At 44.7% G+C, this 25,914-nt stretch overlaps 1 protein-coding gene across 1 annotated transcript in view; it reads left to right on the top strand.

Annotated features, from left to right (window-relative positions):
* The first annotated feature begins 539 nt into the window (after nt 1-539).
* Nucleotides 540-25,914, top strand: part of ARGLU1 (arginine and glutamate rich 1) — a 135,763-nt gene continuing 110,388 nt past the window's right edge. Inside the window, exon 1 of the mRNA XM_078658250.1 lies at nt 540-1,191. Within this exon, the coding sequence (XP_078514376.1) occupies nt 791-1,191 (401 nt within the window). The 5' untranslated portion in view covers nt 540-790. The remainder of the gene's footprint in view (nt 1,192-25,914) is intronic.

Raw genomic sequence — 25,914 nt, 5'->3', positions numbered from 1 at the left:
CTGACCGACTGACTTTCTAATCACTGCGCTTACCGTAAAAATTCTAGAATGATTGCAATTGTGTGCCCCAAAATTTAGAGTTTTAAGCTGCTCATTTTTTTATTCAGTGCTACAATTTAAAGCGAAAGTCTGACAAGTTTTCGTTTCTATATTTAAAAGTTGGATATAAATCATTAAAAAAACAAAGATATGTTGCAGGATGTCGGTGAGATTTAATCTTCGCAGTTTATAAATTAGTATTATTATGCTTAGTGAATCAAGCAAATGCTTCCTTACCAACGACTTTTTAACCGTCAAACATGGCCGCTTCCTGAAAAAGCTGCCCAAGAGAACACATCCGAGTTGTCAGAGCAGCGCTGCTCGTTTTGACAGTTCCGATACATTTTGTTTACATAGTGACTCCAGCCCGACACCTTCCACGTTTGTATCAGCGGAAATTAACTATCCGAAGACATTCGTGTGTTTCCGGAGACGCTCCGAAGTCCTCGGGTGATGCCGTCAGTCCTGAGTCAAGCAGTCGTCTTGCATTGTGGGATAGCAAGTCGCGCGAGAAGTCTAGCCTGTCCGCCATCTTGTCTGGGAGATTTTCCGTGCGCGGCCTGACGGTTTCTTCGCGGTGGTGTCCGGTGGTGGCGATTCCTCAGCTTTTTGGGTTAAAGCCCTGGAGGAGGAGGTGTCTAGCTTCAGCTTAGTCTCGGAGGGCGATATCTGCTCGTAGCAGCAGCTTCAACTTATAGCCTTCCGGCTGGCCAGCGGGCGCCTTCCCGTCTACCCCTCTGCAGGCTCGGCCATGGGCCGCTCTCGCAGCCGCAGCTCGTCCCGCTCCAAGCACGTCAAGAGCAGCAAGCACAACAAGAAGCGTAGCCGCTCTCGCGACAAGGAGCGCGTGCGCAAGCGTTCCAAGTCGCGGGAGAGCAAGCGCAACCGGCGGCGGGAGTCGCGCTCACGGTCCCGGTCTAACGCTGCCGCGTCGGCGGCGGCAGCGGCTGCTGCAGCTGCGGCAGCACGGCGGGAGCGAGAGAGAGAAAGGGAACGTGAGCGGGAGCGCGAGAGGGAACGGGAGAGGCCCGTCACCCCACCGGAACGCGTGGATATCTTCGGGCGTACCCTGAGCAAGCGCAGCACTTTGGACGAGAAGCAGAAGCGCGAGGATGAGGAGCGCAAAGCTGAATACGAGCGGCAGCGCAAGCTGTAAGTATCTGCTTAGGGATCAGGGACTGCACCATAAAAGGGCTGTCTGGCGATGGGTGTGAGTCGTGGTCATCCTGCATGCCCACGACCTTGTGTAGGGTATGTGTTCAAGTCCTCACACAGTGATACGATCTTATACTGGAAGTTGCAGCATACTGAGGTTTTATAAGAGGTGCATGCGTTTGAAGCATCAGACAGGAAAGACCATAAAGAAAAGGTGCAACATGTCTTAGGTTGCAAACGAGGAGGTGCGTGTCTGCGGTTTTATGCTGAGGGCTGGTGCATGTGTCTGTGGCTTCATGGTGAGGTCTAGTGGTGCATGTGGCTGCGGCTTCTTGTTGGAGTACACACATCTCTGTAGCTTCATGCTGAAGGGAAGCGCATGTATCTTGCTTCATGCTAGAGGTGTGGCGGTGTCATATTTTATGCTGTGGGGGCGGGGCCTGTGGCTCATGCTTAATGTTCAATTTGTGGATGCGTAGGTCTGCGATTTAGTAATGGGTGCTTCATGTAGGAAATAGTGGGTGGTCGTTGTGCTGGGCTGCATGGGTGAGGTAGTGCCTGTATTAAGGACTCACGCAGGTGAAACGTGTCAGGGATTTACTATTGTTGCATGGTACATAAGTTGGGGTCAGAAAGTGGTTGGCGATTCACAGGGCAGAACATTTGTGCGGTGCGGTGGCTGATAAATATTCCCGAGTTTGACACATGTCCTTGAGGCCTTCACCTTGGATAGCGTTATGCGCAAGTAAATATACAGTAGGGTAGAGGCACACGTTAAGGTGCTTTTATATGACGGTGGATGGGTTCATGAACTCAAGTCTTGATGTGTATGGTGGGAATGCTTGATTTGGGGTCAGCAAATCTCTACAGGTTGTGTTTCGGTTGTCCAGTAGAGGTAGGATCTTAAACCTGACGAGATCCATCTTGGATTTGGACTAGACTAGCAATTAATCTGCAAGTGAGCTCGGATTGTTCACTGAGACCATTTAGTAAATGTTTCTTAAGGTAATATGGGCAAGTGAAGAGCAGATGCGAACTAGACTGTCTCCTCCCAAGGGGAAATCGTTTTTAAAGCAATTTAGGTAACACACCATCATCCGCAACATGGGTTGCAACAATCAATGGACCTTTTCTTTATTTTATGATCTCCTTTGCAGTCGTAGTTGTGGCAGTGTTTCATAGATCTGTAGATTCTATTCCTGCAATAGAATATTTTAGGATCCACTTTTTCGTATACAGCCAGTTGCTTTGTGAGAAGTTGAAGTCTTGTCTTATACGTTAACTGATTCGGCTCCTCTGGCACCCATGTTGCATGTTTTTTAGAGGTGTCATAATCTGCTCGTCTCCATTGAAGTTGATGGATAACCTGTATTCTGGATCTTGCTTGTGAAAGGGATGCTTAGTCTGAATTAGATGCGTCATTAGTGGCAACAAATGGGTTTATAAGGAATGGCAAAACGTATGTTGGTGCCCTGGATCTCTGTCTTGGATGCTGATTGTAGAAATGGGCCCCTTTTTGATATGATCGCCCCACTTTTTTTTTGCCTGGCATTTGATGCAGACTGTAGTGCACTGGGTTCCTGCTAGAAAGTTCCGCTGTGCTCTTTCCCTAATACAAGGAAACTGCAATTGTACCCCAGTTGGCAAGACACTTAGCACGGCAGTAAGTCCCTAATAAATGGTACCTAGGGCATGGGTACTATGAGGGTCCCTAAGGGCTGCATCATGTATTCTGCCACCCTAAGGGACCCACAACCAAGCTAATGCAGACTGCCTGAAATGGTGCAAATGTGACATGGCACACACCCTGTGTGTCCTGCCCTCAGACACTGCATGCAATACATATGTGACCCTTACAGCAGGCCTTATAGCCCTACGGCAGGGTGCAATATATAACATGTGAGGACATATCTGCATGAGTACATATGCCCCCGTGCTGTTGCTAGATAGTACCAGTGAACAGGGAAGCCATCTAAAGTATATGTACTGGTCATTACGTGTTCCCCAGCTACATGAAGTCTTCACTGAAGCCTATGGTGTTTGGTATCAAACCCCATGTCTCAATAAATCCCTACCAATGCCATTAGTGGATTTATTAAAACCTGCCCCCAGAGGTCACCTTAGAGGTGCCTCCTAAAAACCTACCAGCCTCTTAGTTTGCTGATTGGTATCATTCAGCTGCCACCACAGACATGTTTCTGCTCTCCTGCAGGGGAGAACCTGTGCCCTCATAGGACCGAAACAGTGCCTGCCTTGGAGGAAGATGTTCACACCTCTTCCAGGAGAAAGGCTAGTGAATCTGCAGGCCATGGTCTTCAAAGCCCCGGTCGCCTTTGATATGCAGTCCTGGCTTCCCCCAGACCTGGGAGATGTCACCTCCTGCCTGAGGCCCATTTGACAACAGGACAGATGCGAAATTAGCTATATGGGCTGCCTCATGTGTGCCACGAAAGAAGGGTTCCACCATTTTGATTTTGGTGCAAATAGGAATTCTGGGGCAGGATTATTCCCACTCCCAACAGGAAGAGGTCTCATAAGAGTGGCAGTAACCCCAAGGGTTAGTACACCATTGGCCACCGTCTTCACTCCCCTTAACACCCCTAAATTCAGTATTTAGGTGACTCCAAGAAACCAGGAACTCCGATTCGACTGACTGAAGAAAGAAGAGGACCAAGAAGAAGCAAGAACTGCAGACTGCTGGTGGACTTTGGCTCCAAACCCTGCCTGGTTACCTGCTCCTGTCCCGACAATTGCAACAACCTGACTCGTCTTGCAGCTATGCATCCTTCAAAAGCCTCAGAGGGCCTCCAGCACTTTGTCCATCCATCAGCATCTTCCTTGAAGTGGAATGAGCCACTTCCCTGTAAGCATCAATCGCAATGTCCAGTTCACTGTTATGCAATTCACCGGGTCCATCGACACAGCAGCCACCCATGTGGAAGTCACATTGCTCCTAGAGGTCAGATCCGTCTCCCCACCAAGTGAGAATATGCCAGGATCAATCGGACCCTCCTGCATCAGTATCTGGGGTACCGGACCCCATGCAGCAATCAAAGTTTGAGTCCAATCTGGACTCCAATGACACAAAGATTGAGCAGCTGACGAGGGACGTCTGTACCGCAGAGGCCAGGAGTGTGATCTGGTGTCCTGTTTTGTCCCCCCCTGTGCAGGTCTAACGGAGACCTGTGTGTGCTGTTAACACATGAGAACCAGCGACCAAAGCTCCCCAGCCAAGGTCCAAGACAACCAATGGTGCTCCCCTTCTCCTAGGACCTCCACAAACTGAGCCTCCTTTGGGAGCTTCCGGACTTGTTCCCAAGTTCCCCTCTGCAGACTGTTTTGTAGGTTGCCCCTCTTTGCCGATGGTGTAGTGCGCAAGACTGCCAACCTGTCCAGCACCTCTGCGCCCGGACACGCCTTGGCAGGTAAACTTGAACTGCTGGTAGCACTGTGGATCTTGGCCCACTACCACCTAAAGTCCTTAAAGGATCCCCTGAAAATCATTTCCAAATATACGTTTGCAGTGTATTCCTTTATCTCCATAGGAAAGCATTAATGCGTAAAGATGCATTTGAGTGAAAAGTTTTTTACTTACCTGCTAAACAGAAAAATACTTGCTCCCTAACATACTACTTTGTGTTAAAAATGAATATAAAAATACTTATTTTTCTGAATTGGTCTCGAGTTTGTTCTTGAGTGTGTCTCATTTGTTGACTCTGTGTGTGTTCAACAAATGCATCAACACTACCCTCTGATAAGCCTAAACTGCTCACCCACTCTACCACCAAAGTGAGCATTTGGGATTATTTAATGTGAGCCCTGTAAACCATTATGGGTTGTCTGGACTTTCTACATAGTATACCTCATTTTGGTACACTATATAAAAAGGCAGCTTCCCACAGTGCTGAATTAATGATCCTCCCAGTGTTTGTAAGTTGAGTTATTTGATATATAACGTACAACAGTGGTTCACTGTAGACTTATTTAAAAGGAAAACACTTCTACAGATCAGTGGAGTCATACGATCTCTGCAATAGTACTTTGTTAAAAAAGCTATAATATTTTTCTGATCTTAGCAATGCATGAGTTCAATTCCAAAAGCAACCATAAGATAGTTATATTTAATTACACTTATTAATATTAAATTTATTAATACAATCGATCAAAACCAAGCTCAGTCATGTGAAATAATGTGCTCAAAATAGTGCACAACTGATGCTATGAATTAAACGTGAAAAAGTGCATCCAAAGAAAAGAAAGACATAGCAGTTGATTGCTCAAACGCATATGTGGGGTCCAGGTAGAAGCCGATGGCGTTTTGACCTCAGGTCATTAGAGATCATCATCAGGACTGGGGTGATGGGGAGAGCACACGGTCTGAATACAATTAAATTATGTAATAGATGATTGGAGCAGGTCAGAATATAGTACCAATTAGGACAAGGTAGGAAAACGTTCTTGAGTGGTTACTCTTGCTCAGTTTTATCACAAGGAATTTCTCTCCGAAGTGGGAGAAAAACAATCATGGTTGTGGGAAAAATAATAAAAGACCACAGTCCCTAGGGCTGCTTAAGGAACGGGAGGGATTTTGGAAAAGGGGGCATAATTGTTTTTACCTCAAGAAGTTAAGCTCTCCTAATTGAGTAAGAGCAGCAACAGCAAAAGGTTATGAACTGCTAAGGGAAAAATAATTGATCAGCTCCGTTGGGGGGGGGGGTGTTAAAAAGAAACAAATGTAACAAAAATGGTTAGGGTGTGAGGAGGCTTCACCTCTGAAGGGCTAGGCGCCCAGGCGGTCCTTCCAAAGGGGGAGCAATATTGATTGAAACGCAACCGGCTTAGTGGGTAATGGCTGTATGCATGGGCCAAAATCTGTTCCAAAATGACAGCAAATGTAGTTGAATCTTTACAGTTAATGGTGGTATACAGGGGCCAAAGTAGACCCAAGAATAAATCTTCAATTATTTAAAAGAAATTTGCACAGGATGTGACGTTCACAGACATGCGCTGGTACTAGAGATCTCCCCATGTGAGGTAGAGAATGTATCCAGGTAAGCATCCATACATCATACGCACAGATAGAACCCGCGTACAAGGTCAATGTGGCAGAGTCAGCACATAGCCTAATATGTATTTAATTATTGCTTTTTCAAATGGTAGAGTTGACACCAAGGCAAAATCTCAGGTCAGTCAAGTAATTGAATCACAGCTGTTGGCCTAAGATAACGAATAGACTATCTCAACATGTTTTCAATGTTTACAACAATTATGCTGCCTATATATTATAAAGAATTACACACACATGAAATGAATAGTAGATATTAAATCCAACAAGCATTGGTAAATGCATTAGGTTCAGCCAATGTGATACATTATATATATATATATATATATATATTTCAATTGAAGTTTTAAGTGGGTGAGCAGTTGTTAACATATAAGAAATGCAATCTTAAGTGAAAGGAAAACAGCATGTAAAACATGATCAATGTGTGTGATTTAACTAAGCAATACCTCTGAGTCGCAGTAGATGTTCCACCCAGGAAACAACCATCAAACGACTCTTGTGTTTATGTACTTGCTGCCTACCACAATATTCAAGTGATAAGACACATCTGTGCCTCATTAAGGCAGGCGCTGTACAATGAAACATGAAAAGGAGATGGTGATTCTACACAACAAATTACTCCAAAGGTTGCTGAAAAATATACATTTGGTGCAGGTTACATCAGTACATGCAACTAGAGAATCCTGTGTACACCTGCGTCTTAGTGATTTCAAACTGATTCTATTTTGCTGTCATTATCACGCATGAGTACGAAGATGTAAACATGAAAAAAGGGCTAAAATGAAATATGTTGCTAAATGCGTGCGTTGGTGTCTGGCAACCATATTAAAGTTCCGCAAAAGGCGGGTGCAAACAGTACTTCGGCGTCTGGAAACTGATAAGAGAACACGAGGAACAACACAGTAACAAGAATTGGTAAATGCAGGAAATGGTGTGCTACAGTTAATAGAAGCAGAGTTGCAGAAGTGTCAAGCACAGAAACCAATGAAAAGCAAGGGGGCGGGATGTAAGCCTCCCATAAGACTTATATTGAATACAATAGCAAGCGCTGTGCAGGCGAAACCTCTAAACGTATATAATACACTAAGGGGCATACAAAAATATAAAATCCTAATTGTGAGGTTAAATTCATATTTTTTTAATCTTTTTTTATTGTACAGTTAAGAATCAACAGCACAAGGTACATCATAGTGCAGCGGACTATCTGGTACATTACATTTTAAATATGTTCCAGTTATGGGACCATTTTTGGGGGCACCCCCGTGCCACGTATACTGTCTTTTCCCTGAACATACAACAAGCCATGTCCCTTTTCCAGGCCTCTATTGTTGGCGTGTGAACGGCTCCCATGGCTGGCCGATATTCCTCTTTGCTACCATAGGACCCAGTGTTCCCCATATGGGGCATTTGTTGTTGAGGTCTGTAGGCTCCCACACATATTCAGGAGACATCTTTTGGCTTCTGGGCGAATAGTAAGCGTGAGTAGCTTACTGAGGATTTAGTGTGTTTTGTGCCAGTATCGTTGGATATGTACACATGCCCACAATATAGGCATGAAGGTTCCCTCACACCCACAGCGCCTCCTGCAGTCTCCGTCTTCCGCTTTCCCCATTTTCAATAGACATGGTCCTGTTACTTATATTCTATGTAAGATTTTAAGCTGGACAAGCTGTAATCTAGCTGAGACAGCCACCTCTCGTGGGGAGGCTGCTGCCACCACCCAGTCCTCGTCATCTAGAATTATGCTGTCTCTTTCCTATTTTTCTCTTGTGCGTCGGAGTGGCTTTCGTCGGCAGGTAGCTGTCTAATAACCTATCCTCAAGAGGCGAGGAGTCCGGAGGACTGACCCCCTTCTGTAGTTGTGCCACAGTGCATGGTGAACCTGCATGTACCTGAAATGTTCTGTGGTGGCTAAGTCATGTTCTTGCTGTAGGGAGGCAAACTATTTAACTTCCCCTTTCACCCAGAGGTCTCCCATCTTGGAGAGACCGATTAGGTCCCACTTGTCAAAACCCGTAGACTTCCACAAGTTTCCAAGTAGTTCCGAGCCGCAAAGGGGGGTTGCCAACGTTACTTTGTGCTCCCACCCCAAGCTTCTATTGGTGGCATGCCAGACTTGCACCAAGTGTTTCGTCAGTCCTGTCAGGTGAAGTTGCCCTTGTTTTGAATTGAACGCTCTATTGTTGTTCCCTCCTGGTAGCAACCACAGATCCATGGCATAGCCCGGGTTGTCCTCTCGGTGATATGGTCTGTGGTTGATAGCGGCCAAATGCGCTGCCCAATAATATTTTTTACGGTCGGGAAGGAAAATTCCCCCACCATACCAGCTGAGGTTGAGTATAGCAAGAGCTATGCAGGGTTTTCCATTCCACAACAAGCTTCTTTGCAGGAAATTTTGCAACACGTATAGAAAGGACAAGGACATCATTTTAAACGGTGACACCCAGCCCAGCAGCGAAAGTGGAAGCGCTTTCCAGCTTACCGTATCCCGCTTCAGCCTTTGCAGGGGCGGGAGGAGATTCTGATCAAATCGGCGTGTGGGATCTGCTGTGATAAAAATGCCCAGGTACTTGGAGCCTACTGTGGTTACCTGAACCGGGCATCCGTTTGGGAGGCAAGGAGGGGGCCCATTAAGGACGTACAATATAGATTTGCTCCAGTTGATCGAGTAGCCGGAGTGCCTGCCAAAGGCTGGAAATATGTCTAGCACCAATATGAGTGATGCCTTTGGGGAGGCCAAAAACAGGAGTATGTAGTCCGCTTAGAGTGAGATGCAATCTTCCCAGGTTTCTGCCCATCGCAGTCCACGTATCCCTACGAATCTACGATGCCAATGGCTTCAACGCTCGCGCAAATGGGGGGGTAGGGGGAGAGGGGAGAGAATGGGCAGCCCTGACGTGTCTCTCTACCCAGTGTGAATACTTCGGACTTTTTGTTGTTGGTGACCACTTGGGCTATGGGTTCCGAGTAGAGGATCTTGACCCCCCGGATGAAGTGTGGCCCGAATCCCATTTTTGCGAGGACTGCGAAAAGGCATGGCCATTCGACCGTGCCAAATGCCATTGTGGCATCTGGTGATACAATTCTCGCTGCCTCCTGAATAGTGGCTGCCCTTCCCATTACTCCTTGGACTCTGTGCAGGTTTAGTGCGGTGTTATGCTGAGACATGAAGCCCGATTGGTCTGGGTGAACCAGTTCACGTATCACTTTAACTAGTCAGGTAGCAAGGAGTTTGGCTAAGATCTTGGGCTAAATCCATTTTTGATTGCTACTGTGAAATATGAATCTAGAGTCAGGTTTGCAGTTATTCAGCTAAAATACAAAATCTGAAGATCCTCTGCTGTGCCAGAACACATCATCTATGTATCTTTTCCATAGTAGAACCGGGAAAATGGATTTGAAGTATTCGGGATGTAGGCCATTTCAAGGGAATCATCAAAAAAGTACAGTTGGGGCAAAAATGGCTCCCATTGATGTCCCTTTGCATTGAAAATAATTTTACCATTGAATTTTGTCAATGTAATTTCTAGTAATGTAATGAAGTTGGTAGGTACCAGAACTGGAGATGGCCTGGATTTGTCTGTTTTCTCCAACACGGATACCCCCTTCTTGGGGAATGTTCGTGTACAGGGACTCTGTCTAGTGTTACTAGTAATTCCATAGCGGGGTTAAAAGTCAAGTCTTCTCGTAATTTGTTTTAATGAGTACTATCCTTCACATATTTCCCTATAAGAGGTGCCATCTCGCTAATAAAAAAAATCAATGTGTCAGCCCAAGGGTTCTAAGATAGATCAGCATCCTGAGAGAATTGGTCTGTCTGGAGGATTTTTCAAGTTTTTGTATATTTTTGTGTGTGTGTGTGTACAAAACAGAAGTCTCTGGGTTATTGTTAATAAGAAAAAGGAACTCGTGGCCTAAAAACCTTCCTGTTTAGCTTTAGTTGTTAGCTCTCTGATGGTTTGGGTGTCTGCTAGTGGATTGTGGTCCTGTGCCACATAATGTTCTGAATTATTCTCATCATCATAGGAATCTATCTTGAATGACTATGCCACCTCCATTATCATATGGTTTTATTACAATAACATTGTTTTTTTTTAATTGAAGAGCTTTTCTCTCTTGGAGACTGATGTTGTATGGAACAAAAACAGGGCTTTTATTAGGTTTGTAGAAATCTTTAAACACCAGTTTCTCAAATGTGAGAATTTCTGTTGGTATCAATCACCTATCCTGGAACACCAGAGCCTTTCTGTTTGCCAAGATTAATGTGCCATGTGACGAAGAGGAAAGCGCCGGAGGGAGCGAGGTCAAGTTGGGAGGCCTTTTTACTGGACTTCCTGTACGAGGAAACTGCTACTAGATAGATCTGGTTGTTGCCCCGCATGCAGGACTGAGAGGGCGAGCCTGTATGCCAGGGAAGTGCCACTTTGAAGATAGCTGCGTAAAAAAAATGCACTGTGGTAAGGTGGAAGGAAGCCTTAGGTGTTAGCTGTGCGGCAACCCTGTATGCCAGTAGGAAAAAACTGCCTTGCTTTAAGGGTCGCGCAGATAACTTCACTGTATTGAACGTGCCGAATGCCGTGAACATTGACCCGGAACACCAAGGACTGTGACTTCTTCTTTCCCCATTTGCCAAAGTGACGAGGATGCCTTGGGAGTGTGTGTGCACCTTCACTTATGTAAGGAACCCAAGACAGGATTGTCATAGCCGCCCCCATCGGGAGCTAAACAGCCCGCAGGGGGAGCTGCAGAATGCTGCTGGTAAATTCAGGAGCACGACGGCAAATGAAAGGCTCTGCATTCGCTGAGTGCAGCCGACTGGACCGTGTCAGGCTGACTTACCAGAACTAAGCTGCAACCGCTGTGATCGCCTGCGGACGCGATGCACTCCGAAACTCTTGAACACCCCACACCTGCTCGTAAGACTTATAGCGGCCTTGAGGACCCTGGGGAACTTGCTGCTTATTTGAGCATGTTTACCCTGGGTCACTATTGACTTTATATCAGAGTCATGGTGGACTCTTGAGACTGACTACTAATGGGGCATACCCTGGATTTTACAAATAGTGAGTGGGAAATAACCACTATCACTAACACGAGGAGCAAGTGGGACAGGGAAGTGCCAAAGAAACAAGAGGATCCCAACCTCAGGGGAGGGCTGTGTAATTGTGAGTTTCATATATTTTTTTGTGTGGTTAGAGGTAGAATTAAAATCTTTCTTTTTTTCTTAAAAGTAAGTATTTGGCTGGACAATGCTTTATTGCTACTGCTGCACAAATGTTGAGTTATGAGCCATTGTTCACTAATCTGTAATTTCTATCCAAAGGAGGCTCAAAGGAGGCTCGGACTACTCAGGCCAAAGTAACTTAAGTCAAGTGCAGAAGGAGTACTTGGCTCAGTTGGTATGAGTCCATAATGGAACTGGCCCCCGGTCCATCCGGAGTATAAGGCATAGGCCCCCCACTGGTGTGCCCAGTAGCCACTGATTGCCCCGTGGCCCTCTGAACAGAATTCTGAGATCTCAAGACACCCTGCTAACCCACCCACCCTCCCACACACACAATTCCTTACGAAGCTTGCTGACCTGGCAAGCTTTTTGCCCCATCAGGTCTTCTATAATGCCGACCTGATAAAATAGATGGGTGCCTTGAAAAAATCTGTCACCCTCCTCCATCCACACCGCACAATTGCCATTCCAGTGACAATGTGGCTGAGCCCAATTGACGATGCATTATTCTATAGGTGAAGCTGCTGGCTGTAAATATTACTAAATATCCCATGGAACAGAACTGCTGAGCAATATTTTGATCCAGATGTAGGGTTTATTTGTGACCTATTCTGCAGTACTGCGATGGACAACTCAGTTGGGGAAGGGAGAATATTGCTGTATATTCAGCTATAGGCTCCAGAATACAGATGCATTCGCACTGTTTGTATAGCCCCTGGTTGCAAGCCAGGTCAGGTTTCACTCTGTCGATTCTGCTCTCCAATCTGCTGCTTCATCATTAGGAGATGGTGGAAGACTCCATAATACCTCATTGCTACATTGTGTAGCTTCTGGGAGGCACAGGTGTTTCCAAATATCCACTTCAGCTTTGCAGAATTCCTAAATGCTCTAGGACAGTGGTTCCCAAACTTTTGACTCCTGAGGACCCCCATTGAGTCACCACTGGAAGCCGGGACCCCCAAGCAATTTGTATGAGTTAAATTTCAAACATTAAAACAGTAATTCAAAAACACGTGTGCACACAAAACAAATACTCAAAGTACTAAGGATTTTGGGGCCAGATGTACGACCATTTCATTTAGCGCCTCGCAATTGGCGACACATTTTGAGTGGCAAATTGCGAGTCGCTAAATGAAATGTACAACAGTGTGTTTAACACTGTTTGGGATTCCAAATGGGGTCGCAAATTGCGAGGTTCATTAATATTAATGAGCCGCTCGCAATTTGCGAGCCCATTGGGAATGCCAGCCCTCCCAGTGCCCAGCAGGCCACCATGTCTCGGACTGCTTTTAAATAAAGCAGTTTAAAAAGAAAAAAACGTTTTCGTTTCATTTTCTAAGGGCAGGCAGAGGTCCCTGAGACCACTGCCTGACCATAAAAAATAATGTTGCATGCATTTGCAAAGGGGAAGGGGTCCCCTGGGGACCCCTTCCTATTTGCGAATGCATTACCATCTACTTGAAGTAGGTGGTAATTGTGAATTATTTGCGACCGCAAAACATTTGTACATGGTTTTGAGACCCGCTATTTGGAAGGGAATGCCCCTTCCAAATAGCAAGTTGCAAAACCTATTTAGAGAGTCGCAAACAAATTGCGACTCGCGAAATAGGCTATGTACATGGCCCAGAAGGTTTTTGCATGCGCAAACGGGTTCGCGAACCCGCTTGCGCATATATAAACAGATCGTACATCTGGCCCTTAGTATTTTATATTGAAGTAATAGCCCCTCTGTCACATGTATTTCATTTGTTTTGTGGCATCTCTCATACCATTGTAGGATGTCAGAGCACTTTACATCACACACATATAGAGACATTGAATCATACATGTAAATCAGTGTATATATAAAATGTTTAAAGAGTGCTTGGTCTGGAAAAGCACAAACTCAGGATTCAGAGCATAACACAGTGGCTTGTATTGATGTTAACATTAAAAATGTATTTCCACCCAAATATATCTTTTTAGCAGCATCAGGATAATGAAAAACTGGGACCAAATAGAAGTTACTAACTGGTACCATGCAGTTTGCAAGCAGCTCTTTGATGACAGTTTATAGGTCCCTGTTGCTAGATTACGATTGTCACTTATGAAGTGCACAGTAATAAAGGAATCTCTGTGACAAAAGCAGTAACCACGAACCTAGGCACATAAAATGCTGCTTTTTAAGATGCATGTTACACGTTCTTTGCAGTGGGCACATTAACCTTCTGTGCTACATTAGTTAAATCAAAGCTGCCACTGAGCAAAACTCTCCTCGCTCTCCAGCAGGTACATTAATCACAGGCATTCTCTTGACACTTTTATTGTTGCTGGAAGGCTGCTAATTATACAAGAAATGTTTTTGTGCTTTTAAAACTGTTGCCTACGGACCCCCTGGGAATGTGTCACGGACCCCTGGGGGTCCGCGGACCACAGTTTGGGAAACACTGCTCTAGGAGATGTCTTAACTTCCAAATAAAAAGTTAAAAGCATATCAGAACTGCAATTCAGATGCTAAATTGATGGACTAAGATGTAAAGTGAAATATTAAAGAGGTTTCATACCCACTTGTTTCCCGTGTGTCTGTTAATGCCTGGTGGTGAGTTAGCTTTGCCGAAACAGTTGCATCTAGTTTCTACCTACGCATGCCATAAGGAGCAGAGCTAGGAGACCTGTTGTGGTGGTGCTCCTTGGTTTTGTGATTTCTGTCGTCTGAGTACCCATGGAGAATGATGTAAGGGCATGCCTGTTCAGTCTCTTTTGTTCATGCCTTGGAGCCCGAAGGTGGGTATTGCTCTGGGTGACCCGGGATGCGTCCAGAGTGTAATGCTGCCTCTCCAATCATCCTTCCTATGAACTATCACACCAAACTCTTAAACTCGCGCCACCCATCTGCTATCTCTGACCACAGTGGAACTATTCCCCCTCTAGTCCTCAACAATAGATTCACAAGGTTGCCCTCAAACAACCCCACCCTTTTTCTCTCCTGCAAATTCACACACCGTATCCACCACATGTGGTTGGGTTGGAAGCACCATGTTAGACAAAAGGCTTCTTCCAAATGTTGCTGGAATGCACGCATCCAATATTGTATAATTCCCGGTCAATGCCTTGGAGATGTTGGACTGGAAGCTAGAATAACTAAATTGGTAGTCTCCTTTAAGAGCTCCAGTACTGCCTACTGTACTATCAGTTCTATTCTTCTGTTCTCTATCTCATGCAGTCAGTTGACTGTTGATTTTGTCTGCTGTCGCCTTGCCTTCTGGACATGGGTGTGTTGGATAACTGGCTTCTCTTGGTTCCCCTATGTGCTCCACCATTCCATTATGCAGTTGGCGACTTGTTGATGATGATGATGCTGTCTATTGGAAAATTTGGATATGGAGCAGTTGGACTTGTTTAACTCTTTCGCATTTCCTTTGGTTTAATTTATTTGTTGTGTGGTGTTGGCTTGTGACAAAGCCACTTTGAAGCGCTGATGGCCTTGAGGAGAAAGCAGTTCACAAATTATTTTGAACGCTTGCTTTGGATGAGGCAGCATCGGAATTGAACAAGATCGGGTCTTGCAGGTAGAGAGTTCAGATCCATCCTTCAGCTAGTGTCAAACTGCGCACAGAGGCGCTGTTTCTGATTCAAGTGCACGTGAACCTAGAGGATACCAAGATAGATCAGAAGACTTCTTTGAATATGCTTGTTCTTGGTTTTTTTCTTTAAAAAAAATCCCTAGTTAAATAGATTCTTCGATTTTGTGCACAGAGTATTCCTGAGTTGTGCTTCAGACTTGTGTAGGCCCTAACTTGTGTAGGCCCTCCATTCTTTTACCTAATTCCCACTGCTTCTGGTCTATTGTCTGACATACGTCTGATCAAATCAAAAAGGAATAAGGACCAACCGTAAATGGGCCATTCCTTAAAGCTGTATCGCCTCTTTCACTGAGCTGAGTACGAGAGGAAGTTTGCTAAGATTTTTCTTGGCTCCTGCCTTTGGGAGTTCCTTTTAAGGGGGGTGGGGGGGTCACCTTAATCCAAAGGGGCAGGATCCTTTTATCCCTTCTCACAGGCTCTTACCCGACAGTTTTCCAGACCTTCCCAGTTTCTCTAGTTTTACCACTGTAAACTCCGTTTCTACCGCCTTACTGAGTAATTAGTTCTGAACCACCCAATCTCCTTAGCACATGGGCCAAAATATACTGGGGGACATTTAAACCCAGGACTCGCCCTCGATGCTGTTGTAACTGCTCTATTGTGCAGAGTATACCTCGAGACCTTACGGCTGAATTTAGTTGCCTTCTCTGAGGGCCAACTGCTCCTCCATAGACAAAGGGTGTTGAACACACCGGACTTCTTTTGCTGTACTCGGAATGTTCCTCCAGTTCTTTTGCTGGGGCTGTAGACTGCCAAGTGACTCCTGGAATTCTGCTGCAGCCTGTGGAATGTTATCCTGTCCTTCCTGTCGTCCTGTGCTGACTCTGCCACTGCAGACTCTGACCTGAACACAGGCTGCCAGGCACCTCTGCAACTCCTTCACAGCTGTTTCACAGCATGGGATTTCCCCCGCCTTACAGCTTACTTCAGCTGAAGACCCGACTGAGGGCTGCCGGGGCAGGCACATCGAGGATAAAGGGTGGGACGTCGTGTGCAGGTAAGTGCCAGTTGGAGGAGGGGGAGACTGGGGAGGCCGCCGACACGTAAGGAAACTCATTCCTCCTGGGAGCTTGCGGCCGTTCAGCTAGCGGCCGTGATGTTTGCCAATTCCCCTCCAGAGCCTGTTTTGATCAGTCACCTTAACCTACATGAAAGGTCCAAACCTTCCTTTTAATTACATACTAGCTTACCCGTCGCGCGTTGCTGCGATCTCAGAAGAAAGGAAATTTAAGGAAACTTGTTATGATAACGTTCAATTTACATTGTCATTTTTATTTTAACATGGAAAACATTTCAAAGTGTTTTAATTCAGTTTTTTTATTGGAGTGCTTGTGGATACACGATATTTTTTGTTTTTCCATCTGGTGCGTAGACTAATAAATCGGCAGGTTTTCCGACGCGTGAGCTGGCCACATACAGTTGTCCATGTGAGAAGCACGGATTCTCCAAATCTAGTCCACACACTTGCAGCGATTGTCCTTGTGCTTTGTTGATGGTAATTGCAAAAGCGAGTCGCACTGGAAAGTGTAAACTTTCAGTATTGGAAAGATTGAGGGCCCAGGGTGGCCGGTGGGCCAACATTTAACAATTTTTTTTTTTTTTTGCCAGAAACCTTCGCGGAAGTGTACTCAACAACTTTTAACAATTGTTTTTTTTTGTTTTTTTGTTGTTTTTTTTAATTATTTTTTTTGCCAGAAACCTTCGCGGGAGTGTACTCAACAACTTCCCAAAGTTTCATGCCGATCGGATGAATGGTGTAGTAATGCATAAATGACAAACGGACATACTTTGGTTTTTATATATATATATATATATATATATATATATATATATATATATATATATATATATATATATATATATATATATATAGAGAGAGAGATATATATATATATATATATATATATATATATATATATATATATATATATATATATATATATATATATAGATAGGTTACCCCTAAGGTAAGCCCTGGGCAGCCTATGGGCAGGGTGCAGTGTATTTAAAAGGTAGAACATGTACCTTTTTTAAGTTTTACCTGTCCTGGTAGTGAAATATTCTTAAATTCGTTGTTTACTACTGCATGGCCCCTCTCTCCCCTAGGATAACATCGGGATTGGCTTTAGAAGTGTAGTTTTCAATTGGGAAGAGATGGATCCCCAAACTTGGTGTTTCTGTACACAATTTAAAAACACATTATATGGTGAAGTTGTTTTTTAAATTGTAGTTCTGAAAATGCCACTTTTAGAAATTTGGCATTCTCTTACTTAAACCATTTGGTGCCTTCTGCCTGTATCTGGAATACATGTCTGGTGTGGGTGACAGCTGACTTACTGCATTCTCTCTTAGATGTTTTTGCAATTGCCGCCCTAAGTGCGCTGGGGATGCCCAGACGTGGGTCCCAGGCACTCCACACCACTTGGAGTCAAGCTAGCCGGGCTGAAGAGAGGTGTTACCTCGAAACCGGTCCGGTCCTCGGATGCTTGATTCCGTTCTGGGAAGGACATGGCTTTTGTAGTTCGGACTGGACTGTTCCCATGGGGCAACAGGGTCAGAGCTGATTTGCATATTGCCATTGTCTAACCCAGGGTGGTGTGGAGTGCAAAAAAACGATGGATTTGGGCCCAGATCTTCTGACTGGGGGAGTGTGTGACATTGATCCACATTCAGTCCATCACTTGTTGTTTTTGCAATTGCCGCCCTAAGTGCGCTGGGGATGCCCAGACGTGGGTCCCAGGCACTCCACACCACTTGGAGTCAAGCTAGCCGGGCTGAAGAGAGGTGTTACCTCGAAACCGGTCCGGTCCTCGGATGCTTGATTCCGTTCTGGGAAGGACATGGCTTTTGTAGTTCGGACTGGACTGTTCCCATGGGGCAACAGGGTCAGAGCTGATTTGCATATTGCCATTGTCTAACCCAGGGTGGTGTGGAGTGCAAAAAAACGATGGATTTGGGCCCAGATCTTCTGACTGGGGGAGTGTGTGACATTGATCCACATTCAGTCCATCACTTGTTGTTTTTGCAATTGCCGCCCTAAGTGCGCTGGGGATGCCCAGACGTGGGTCCCAGGCACTCCACACCACTTGGAGTCAAGCTAGCCGGGCTGAAGAGAGGTGTTACCTCGAAACCGGTCCGGTCCTCGGATGCTTGATTCCGTTCTGGGAAGGACATGGCTTTTGTAGTTCGGACTGGACTGTTCCCATGGGGCAACAGGGTCAGAGCTGATTTGCATATTGCCATTGTCTAACCCAGGGTGGTGTGGAGTGCAAAAAAACGATGGATTTGGGCCCAGATCTTCTGACTGGGGGAGTGTGTGACATTGATCCACATTCAGTCCATCACTTGTTGTTTTTGCATTCTCTCTAGACAGCCACAAACAAAAAAGGTTAGGTGTGACTGAGTAGTCATCTGCATGTTGATGGCTACTCGGTTGCACCTACGCTTTCGTGAGCAGCATGGGAGGTAGAAGCTGACACTTTACACCTGAATGGGTTGTTTCCTGTCCCCACACAAAGTATTGTGTACCCGTCTGGAGCCAGAGCAGGAAAGACAGGGTCATGGGCACTGTGCAGGAGGGACTGCCCCTTTGCTGAACTGCTGTGCTGGGCTGTTGCTTCTTACCTTGGAGTGAAGAGGACTGGACCTACACCTCTACATCCCAGAACCTAAGTTTCTCCAATGACTTGTCAGCTTGCCTCTTGTTACTGAATTCTCAGGGATATCAAAGACTTCACTTCCATCTTCAAACAGCACCTGGGCTTTGCTTGCTACAAGTCCTGCTCTGCCAAGGGGTGCGAGCCCAGTCCAGGGCCTTTGGAAGTGAGTATAAAAGGGCTGCAACTGCCAGAACCTGCGCGTAGCGCTGATTGAAACACACTTCACCTGTTGCAAGATGGGGGTCGATGCATCACCGCTATTACAGGGACCGGCGCAATGCACTCTGAGCTGCTGCATCGCCTCAACTTCGGAACTGCCGCACTCTGAACCGGCGCTGTGCTCAACAAACCAGATGCATCGCCGCAGTTGCGTGGAGAAATCCGGCGCTACAAACCAAACTGTGTCGGGATCATAGACTATTCTCGTGCTGCAACGAGGATTAAGGTACTTCTGCTTGGCGGGCTCACCGTGGGTCCAGTAGCCAGCCTGCACCCCATTGTGGGTGGCCTAAAATCTTGACTGTGTCCTGGTCCAGCTTGACCAAATAACTCTTTGAACGCTGTTTGCTTCTAAGAACTAGTTTTAATTTAATCTTGAAAATTCATAACTCGACTTCTGCTTATTGAGTTATTGTCGTTTTGGTCTTGCTTTACTCATAAAAATCTCTATTTTTCTAAACTGGTGTTGAGTCCTTTTGTGCTATTTTCACTGTTAATGTGTTTAGTCTGCACAAATATTTTACACATTGCCTCTTAGCTGAGCTGGACTGCTTAATTTAGAGTGTTACTTACCTTGACTAAGATTGTGGTTCCTGCTTCGACAGGGTGCATACCTTTGCCAACCAGAACCCCAATTTTTAGCAGATGTCAGTGGGCCATGTGTGTCGATTATCATTACAGAGGAGTAAAAGAAAACAGCCTCTGGTACTGGGGAAGCTCTTTCCCAACTCCTCTGGGTGAAATCAATAATAAGAAATTCCTCTAGTGCTCATTCCAGAGGGATTTGCTGCTTCTGGTGCCAGAACATGCTAGAGACGTCCTCCGCACCTGATCACTGGCGCTGAGGGCATCTCCAGCACATCCTTGGCACATAAGAGGTTAAACAGTCCAGGCTTGATAGGTAAGGAAGTTGTAAAAGCAAACACCCTTCTCTGTAACATGAGAAAGAAGCTGTTGTTGGTTACTGTTGTGCTATTAACAACCAAAAGAGATCCATATCAGCCATACTCTTGAGAATCCCTTTCTTTGGCTGGATTTGGCACACACTTATTTTCTCTGACCAATTGAAGAGAACGTTGCCAATAGCGGGTTCTGAATTTCAGTATTTAGATGGAAGTACATTTTTCATCCATAAAAGGAGTTTGAGGGAGGTAATTATGTTTTTTGTAGTGCTCCTTATGATTTCCACTCCAATTTAGTTGAGTATTGTGCTTATATTTGGGCGGTGTATTTTCTATTTAGATCAGTTTGGGGAGGGGGCCTTATGTACATGTTGAATAAATGGTGAGATGGAATACTTAAGGACTTATTTGCAAAGCTTTTCACAGATATAAATGTGTACCCAACTTCGATTTGAAAAGGAGGAACACAGTTTGAGAGCAGGCCCACGAATCCTAGCCCCTTCTCTGGGCACTTCAAAAGTATATTATGGCCCACAGTTCTGTAGATGTGAGACCGGTCAAATGGTGTTTGCATTTGAGTGTCTCACCTCCAGGGAGCAAAGCAGGCGTTCCCGAACATCAAAAGTAGTTTCCGTCCTTTGTTCCAATTTGAACCCATCATGAAAAATAGTTGGACTCTGTAAATTATTCGTTGTTGTGTAACCTCGACCATCATTTGCTAATAAAAAGGGTCTAAAATTAGAGTAACGTTTCTTGTTCAGGTGAGGTTGACTCATGGTTTATCAGTAACATTTATCAGCAACACAATAAATATAGCCTGCTTTAGGATTCTGTAGACCAGACCTTATGGAAGGGCCAGATAAATCATCTCATGTATAGCGAAGTGATGTTTGGTTGTATTAAATGAGCAGGGCTTGACTAGGATTTTAAAGTTCCACAAAGCTTATTATCTTGAAAGATGATTTATTGGGTTACAGCACGGCAAAGTACATCTCTCCAGCTGTGGCTCCAGATGCAACTGCAGCCCCCAGCTTGAATCTCAACAGAAACACCATACAGAACATGGAACACATAATGAACATAAACAGAGCGCATGCCATGCAAGGTAACATTTGTTAAAGTGATAGTACGTAAAATGAGTATAGGATGCAACAAGGATATTTGCAGCTTCTTGTTAGCTCACTTTATTTGGGTTAAATGCTCCAAAATATTAGATTGAAGACAGAATGTGGGTGAGTAGAAGTTGGTGAACCAGAGTTCTGTGCATTCTGTCGGAATCTTCAAGTAGTAGTTCTTGATGAAGGAAGCCAGATTTTCACGGTGTTGGTCAGTGGCAACGGGAGTATTTTTTGCAGTCTACAATTCTGTTACTTCTATGACATATGTAAATAAATAATAAGGCAGTTTGATTGTGGCTGTGCTTAAGACTTTGCTCTATGGTGTTCTCTCTTGTGCTTTACATACATGTTCTAGTGAGTTTTCTTACACATGCTTTGTTTTCTGCTTTGCTTTTCAAGTTTTCACATTCTGAGGTGATCCATTTTGAAGGTTTATCAGTTGTTGTCCATTAATGGTTAGTGTGGCCTGTCTGAGAAAGTGTTGGGTTAAATAGAAGGTAGTCATAGCGACTTTTCAGCTTTAGTTCTCAAAGAGAAAGGATGGGCCAAATTGTTGTTTTCTCTTATCCGATTGCATTTGGCTTATGCGTTAAATGTGATCAAAGAATAGTTTGTCTTGGAGTAGGATTTGTCCATGAAATCAGAGAATGATTCGGCACAGGCAAAGTTAAGTTCCAGTGTGTGTCCAGCATAATAGGTCAGTGTCATACCTGTTCCATAGGTTTACTTTTAATTGATCCTATTATAATCCTTTATATTGCTTTTCAAGTTTGCTTATTCATTAGAATGTCTTCCCATGGACACCTTTTTGGACATTTCCAAAATGTCAAGCTTTAAACAGTTTTTTTGTGTATATTGCTATTCTTACTACATCAGTAGGAAAAAAGATTTCTTCTTAGAATGTTCACTACTTTAATTGAGCTACCCTGCTCCAGTCCCTACCAATTCACCTATTGACTTCCTGTTATGGTGTAAGAAGCATTCACTTTTGTTTGTGTAAACTTAGTAAATGCAGCTAAAGTATACAAAACAAGCGTTCAATAACAGGTAGTATTAACCCGTTCTGTGCTCCCATCGGCCGACGGGAGCACTACCTCGCGCGTGCTGCTGTCGGCCGACGGAGCCCCGCCCACTCTGTAGAACACCCGCACCGCTGCGTAAAAACCGCCGCGGTTAAGGCGTTAACCATGGTATCAATATGATTGTAAAGCTTCTCATTGACTTGGATTTTTCTAAATAACTTTGTATGTGTACATATGTATATATCTTTTTGTGTGTGTATATATATATATATATATATATATATATATATGTGCGCTCGCGTGTAAAGACACAGCCACACTCGCGGGGAGAAACTTGAACTCGCCTTTCTTGCCACAGCGTGCTTGAATAGCTGAGGAGCTCAAGAGAAAGTGATTCAATCCCATTTCGCCGTGGAATTCCTGACGCGTATGTATATATATGTGTGTGTGTGTGTATATATATATATTCACTGAAAAAACCATAGGTTATAGACCATATATAGTTAGGAATTAGCATTTAAAAAACCTTATTTTACTCACACAAAACCATTGAAATTCCATATATAGTTAGTTGCACTAACTATATATCGCGCACCCGCAATCCACTGCTGATGATGTCACATATTACATCATTCATGACATGGTCAGTGACATCACTGATGACATCACTGATGACATCACTGATGACAACATCCAGTGACTGTATGTTTCTTTAAAGTTAAAATGTGTCTTACATATTGAAGAATGAGTGGAAGTATAAGTGTCTGGACAAAGGATTTAGTAGGTGCATGACTGACTGTATGTGTGAGTGATTAAATGTGTCTCACTGAGTGCATGGGTTAGTGACTAAACTGTCTTAATTTGTGCATCATTATGTCTGTTCTGTAAACTGCTGCATGTGTTGATCAGTAGCTATATGATTAACTATATGGGTTATTGATTGATTGTCCAAGTATTTGTATGGGAGACTGAGTGTGTGTGTGGCTGGCTGGGAGGTGTGTGACTCTGTGCAGATCAATGTGTACTTGTATCAATGATTGTATAAGAAAGTAAGTATGTGTTAGTATATGTTTGAAAATGTAAGGTGCTCTATGTTTAACTGTATAGACAAGAAAATGGAAGTGTGATTGATTCTTTACAGGACTGACTAGGTGTGTGAGTAACTCCATGGATGAGTGGCAGAGTGTGAGTGTCTGTATAGGTGTATGAGTGCATATGATAGTGTTGTAAAGATGAGTGATTGTATGTATGAATGATTGTATGAGTGAATGTGTGTGTAGACGTAGGAATCAGTGAGTGCGTATGTAGTAACTAGTATTGGTGTGTCAATGGTTTCAAAAATTATACTCTGTATTTAACACTGGGTGAAACGGAGGTTATATTAAAATGTAAGGAGATGCATTGTATTGTCACATGAATGATATCGTCAGTGATGTGGTCATTGATGTCAAATGAGATGCCATCAGTGATGTCATCAGTGATGTCACTGACCATGTCATGAATGATGTAATATGTCACATCATCAGCAGTGGATTGCGGGTGCGCGATATATAGTTAGTGCAACTAACTATATATGGAATTTCAATGGTTTTGTGTGAGTAAAATAAGGTTTTTTAAATGCTAATTCCTAACTATATATGGTCTATAACCTATGGTTTTTTCAGTGAATTTCAATGGTTTTTTAATAGCAAATATCATAAGCTGTCGAATGTCAAGTACGTGGTAAGTAAAAACATTTTCGTGTTTATGCACACTGATCTGCTTTGAATGCTGCCGCCCCCCCCCCCCCCCCTCATTTCTATTAGGAGTACTCTCTCTTTGCAGATAGTGAAGGGTAGTTAAAGCAGGCCTTTGCCCCCGTTGTAATCCGTCGTGCCTGCTTCTCTCTCCATTTGATTGATTGTTATCCAAGCATTTACTGTTTTAGAATTGGTTCTCTTTGGTTCATTCTCTATTTACAAACAAGCACAGAGTCGCAATACTCTGTTTAGTCTTTGCAGATAGTGAAAAATCGTGTAAAAAAAACAAAAGGAATCGAGCAAAATCAGTAGGCCACTAATGGGATCTCTTTTTGACCTCGCTAAAATAGAAACATTAGGAACAACCCCTCATGAGAAATACGAAACTAGTGAGATGAACTGAGCTCCACACCATGATGGCTGCAAGACAGCTCGGCTCCGCCACCCACCCCGCCCAAAATAACGATAAACTCTATGCAAATATTACAAATATATACAACACACCAGCAAAGTAACAGGGTAAAACATTTTATTAAATAACTATTTACATAACTATTTTATACTTTTTGTTGCCCGATCCGGCTAGCTCAATCGATCGAGCATGAAACTCATGCACTCTGATAGTTCAAAGTTTTGAGGAGTGCTTGTTAGACTGTCTGAAGCTTATTTGCACCTGCTACAGCTTCACTATTCTCAATGTAAGTGGGGGCTGTTTGAGGACGTGACTGCATTTGAAAACAATGTGATGCGGTGCCTCCCTGAACCGCTTGACGGAGGCCCCCGAGGGACGGTGTGATGGCGCGGACTCGGAGGGGGCGCTTGGCTCCGGCCCCCTCCCCAAGTCGTGTTGCCCTGGTGTGGCCTGAGATCGCCCCCGACATAGGTGGCCGGCTCCCGGGGTCAAGCGGAACTTTTTGCCTTTTGGTGACTCTTCCATTCTTGACCTTGTCCCACAATCCGTTTGACCTAAAGACACGCTGTAGTGGGGCGCCCCTTTAACGTTTCAGTTGCCATTCCGCCCGCTTTTGCTACACTGTGCCTCTTCCGCTATTCAGCTGTTTACCGCCCGCTCTTGCGACTACAGCGTCTCGCTCACCATGTAGTTGAGTTGCTCCCGCTCTTGCGGTGCAGCGATAGGCGGCTGCCACAGGACTCTCAAAATGGCGGCCGGCTCTTCAGATTTGGGCGTGGTCCACTAAAATGGCCCTGCGACACCTTGGAACTCGGACGCTTGTCTGCTAGGGCTTGGGCTCCATTCTCGAAAGCGTCCCCTCAGCCTTGAAGATTCTACAAAAGTCTTGGGGGGCCCCCGACTCCCGCATGCTTCTGGTGGGGAGCGGCTGCCATGATTGCTCGTGGAATGGCCACGACGGAGCTACGAGATGGTGGTGCTCTCATGCTGACGCCAGCTTCAGTCTGAAACATCCAGAAACACTGTAGACTACCAATTCGATCAGTTCCGGTAGCGCCCCAACGTGACCCGGTAGAGAAGAACTTGCCCTCCCCTCTTTGACTGATGGTTCTTGTTGCCTGTCCCTTCTGTTGTCATGTAACAGAACTATTTAGCCTGCTGAAAGGGGTTGTGTTCCGACCGCTGGTTGGTGGAGACATTTTGACTATATTCTGGACCTGCGTTGTCGCGTAATGCGTCATATGACGCGCCACGTTAGCGCATCCGGAAGTGCTCCGGTGCGCGAAGCGCAGCTTCCCGGAAGCGATCCGGGGCGCAGCGCGTAACGTAAGCATAACAGGTCATGTGACTTGTTAATAAAACTTTTCATTGGTTCATTTTACTTTTCTTATTCTAATGATGAAAGGCTTGGTCATATGACCTAAAAATTACGCTTTTTATTACTTTCGAACATTATTTTTTCTTAAACATATATGTTATAATGTTCCAGGCTAATGTACTTTCCCGGAAAATTTACAACTGTCCTGCAAGTAAATATATTCCTTTTTCGAGAAAAAGGGCGTTTCTTCGTCCCATGACGGAGCCGTTGAGCAAAAGAGGCTCGGCCTGCTGTCTTAGTCGCCGATACGCCTGAATATCAGATTCTTATCGATCACTTTATGTTGCAGGAGTAGAAAACACAACAGCCCTTGACCATTTATCTTTACTGCGTTCCTGCGTATTATACCTTTTACC

Source organism: Lissotriton helveticus, chromosome 8, assembly GCF_964261635.1.
Source record: "Lissotriton helveticus chromosome 8, aLisHel1.1, whole genome shotgun sequence".
Classification (NCBI taxonomy): domain Eukaryota; kingdom Metazoa; phylum Chordata; class Amphibia; order Caudata; family Salamandridae; genus Lissotriton; species Lissotriton helveticus.
The sequence above is the reverse complement of the archived record's forward strand: the minus strand, read 5'-3'. Positions and strand labels throughout refer to the sequence as shown.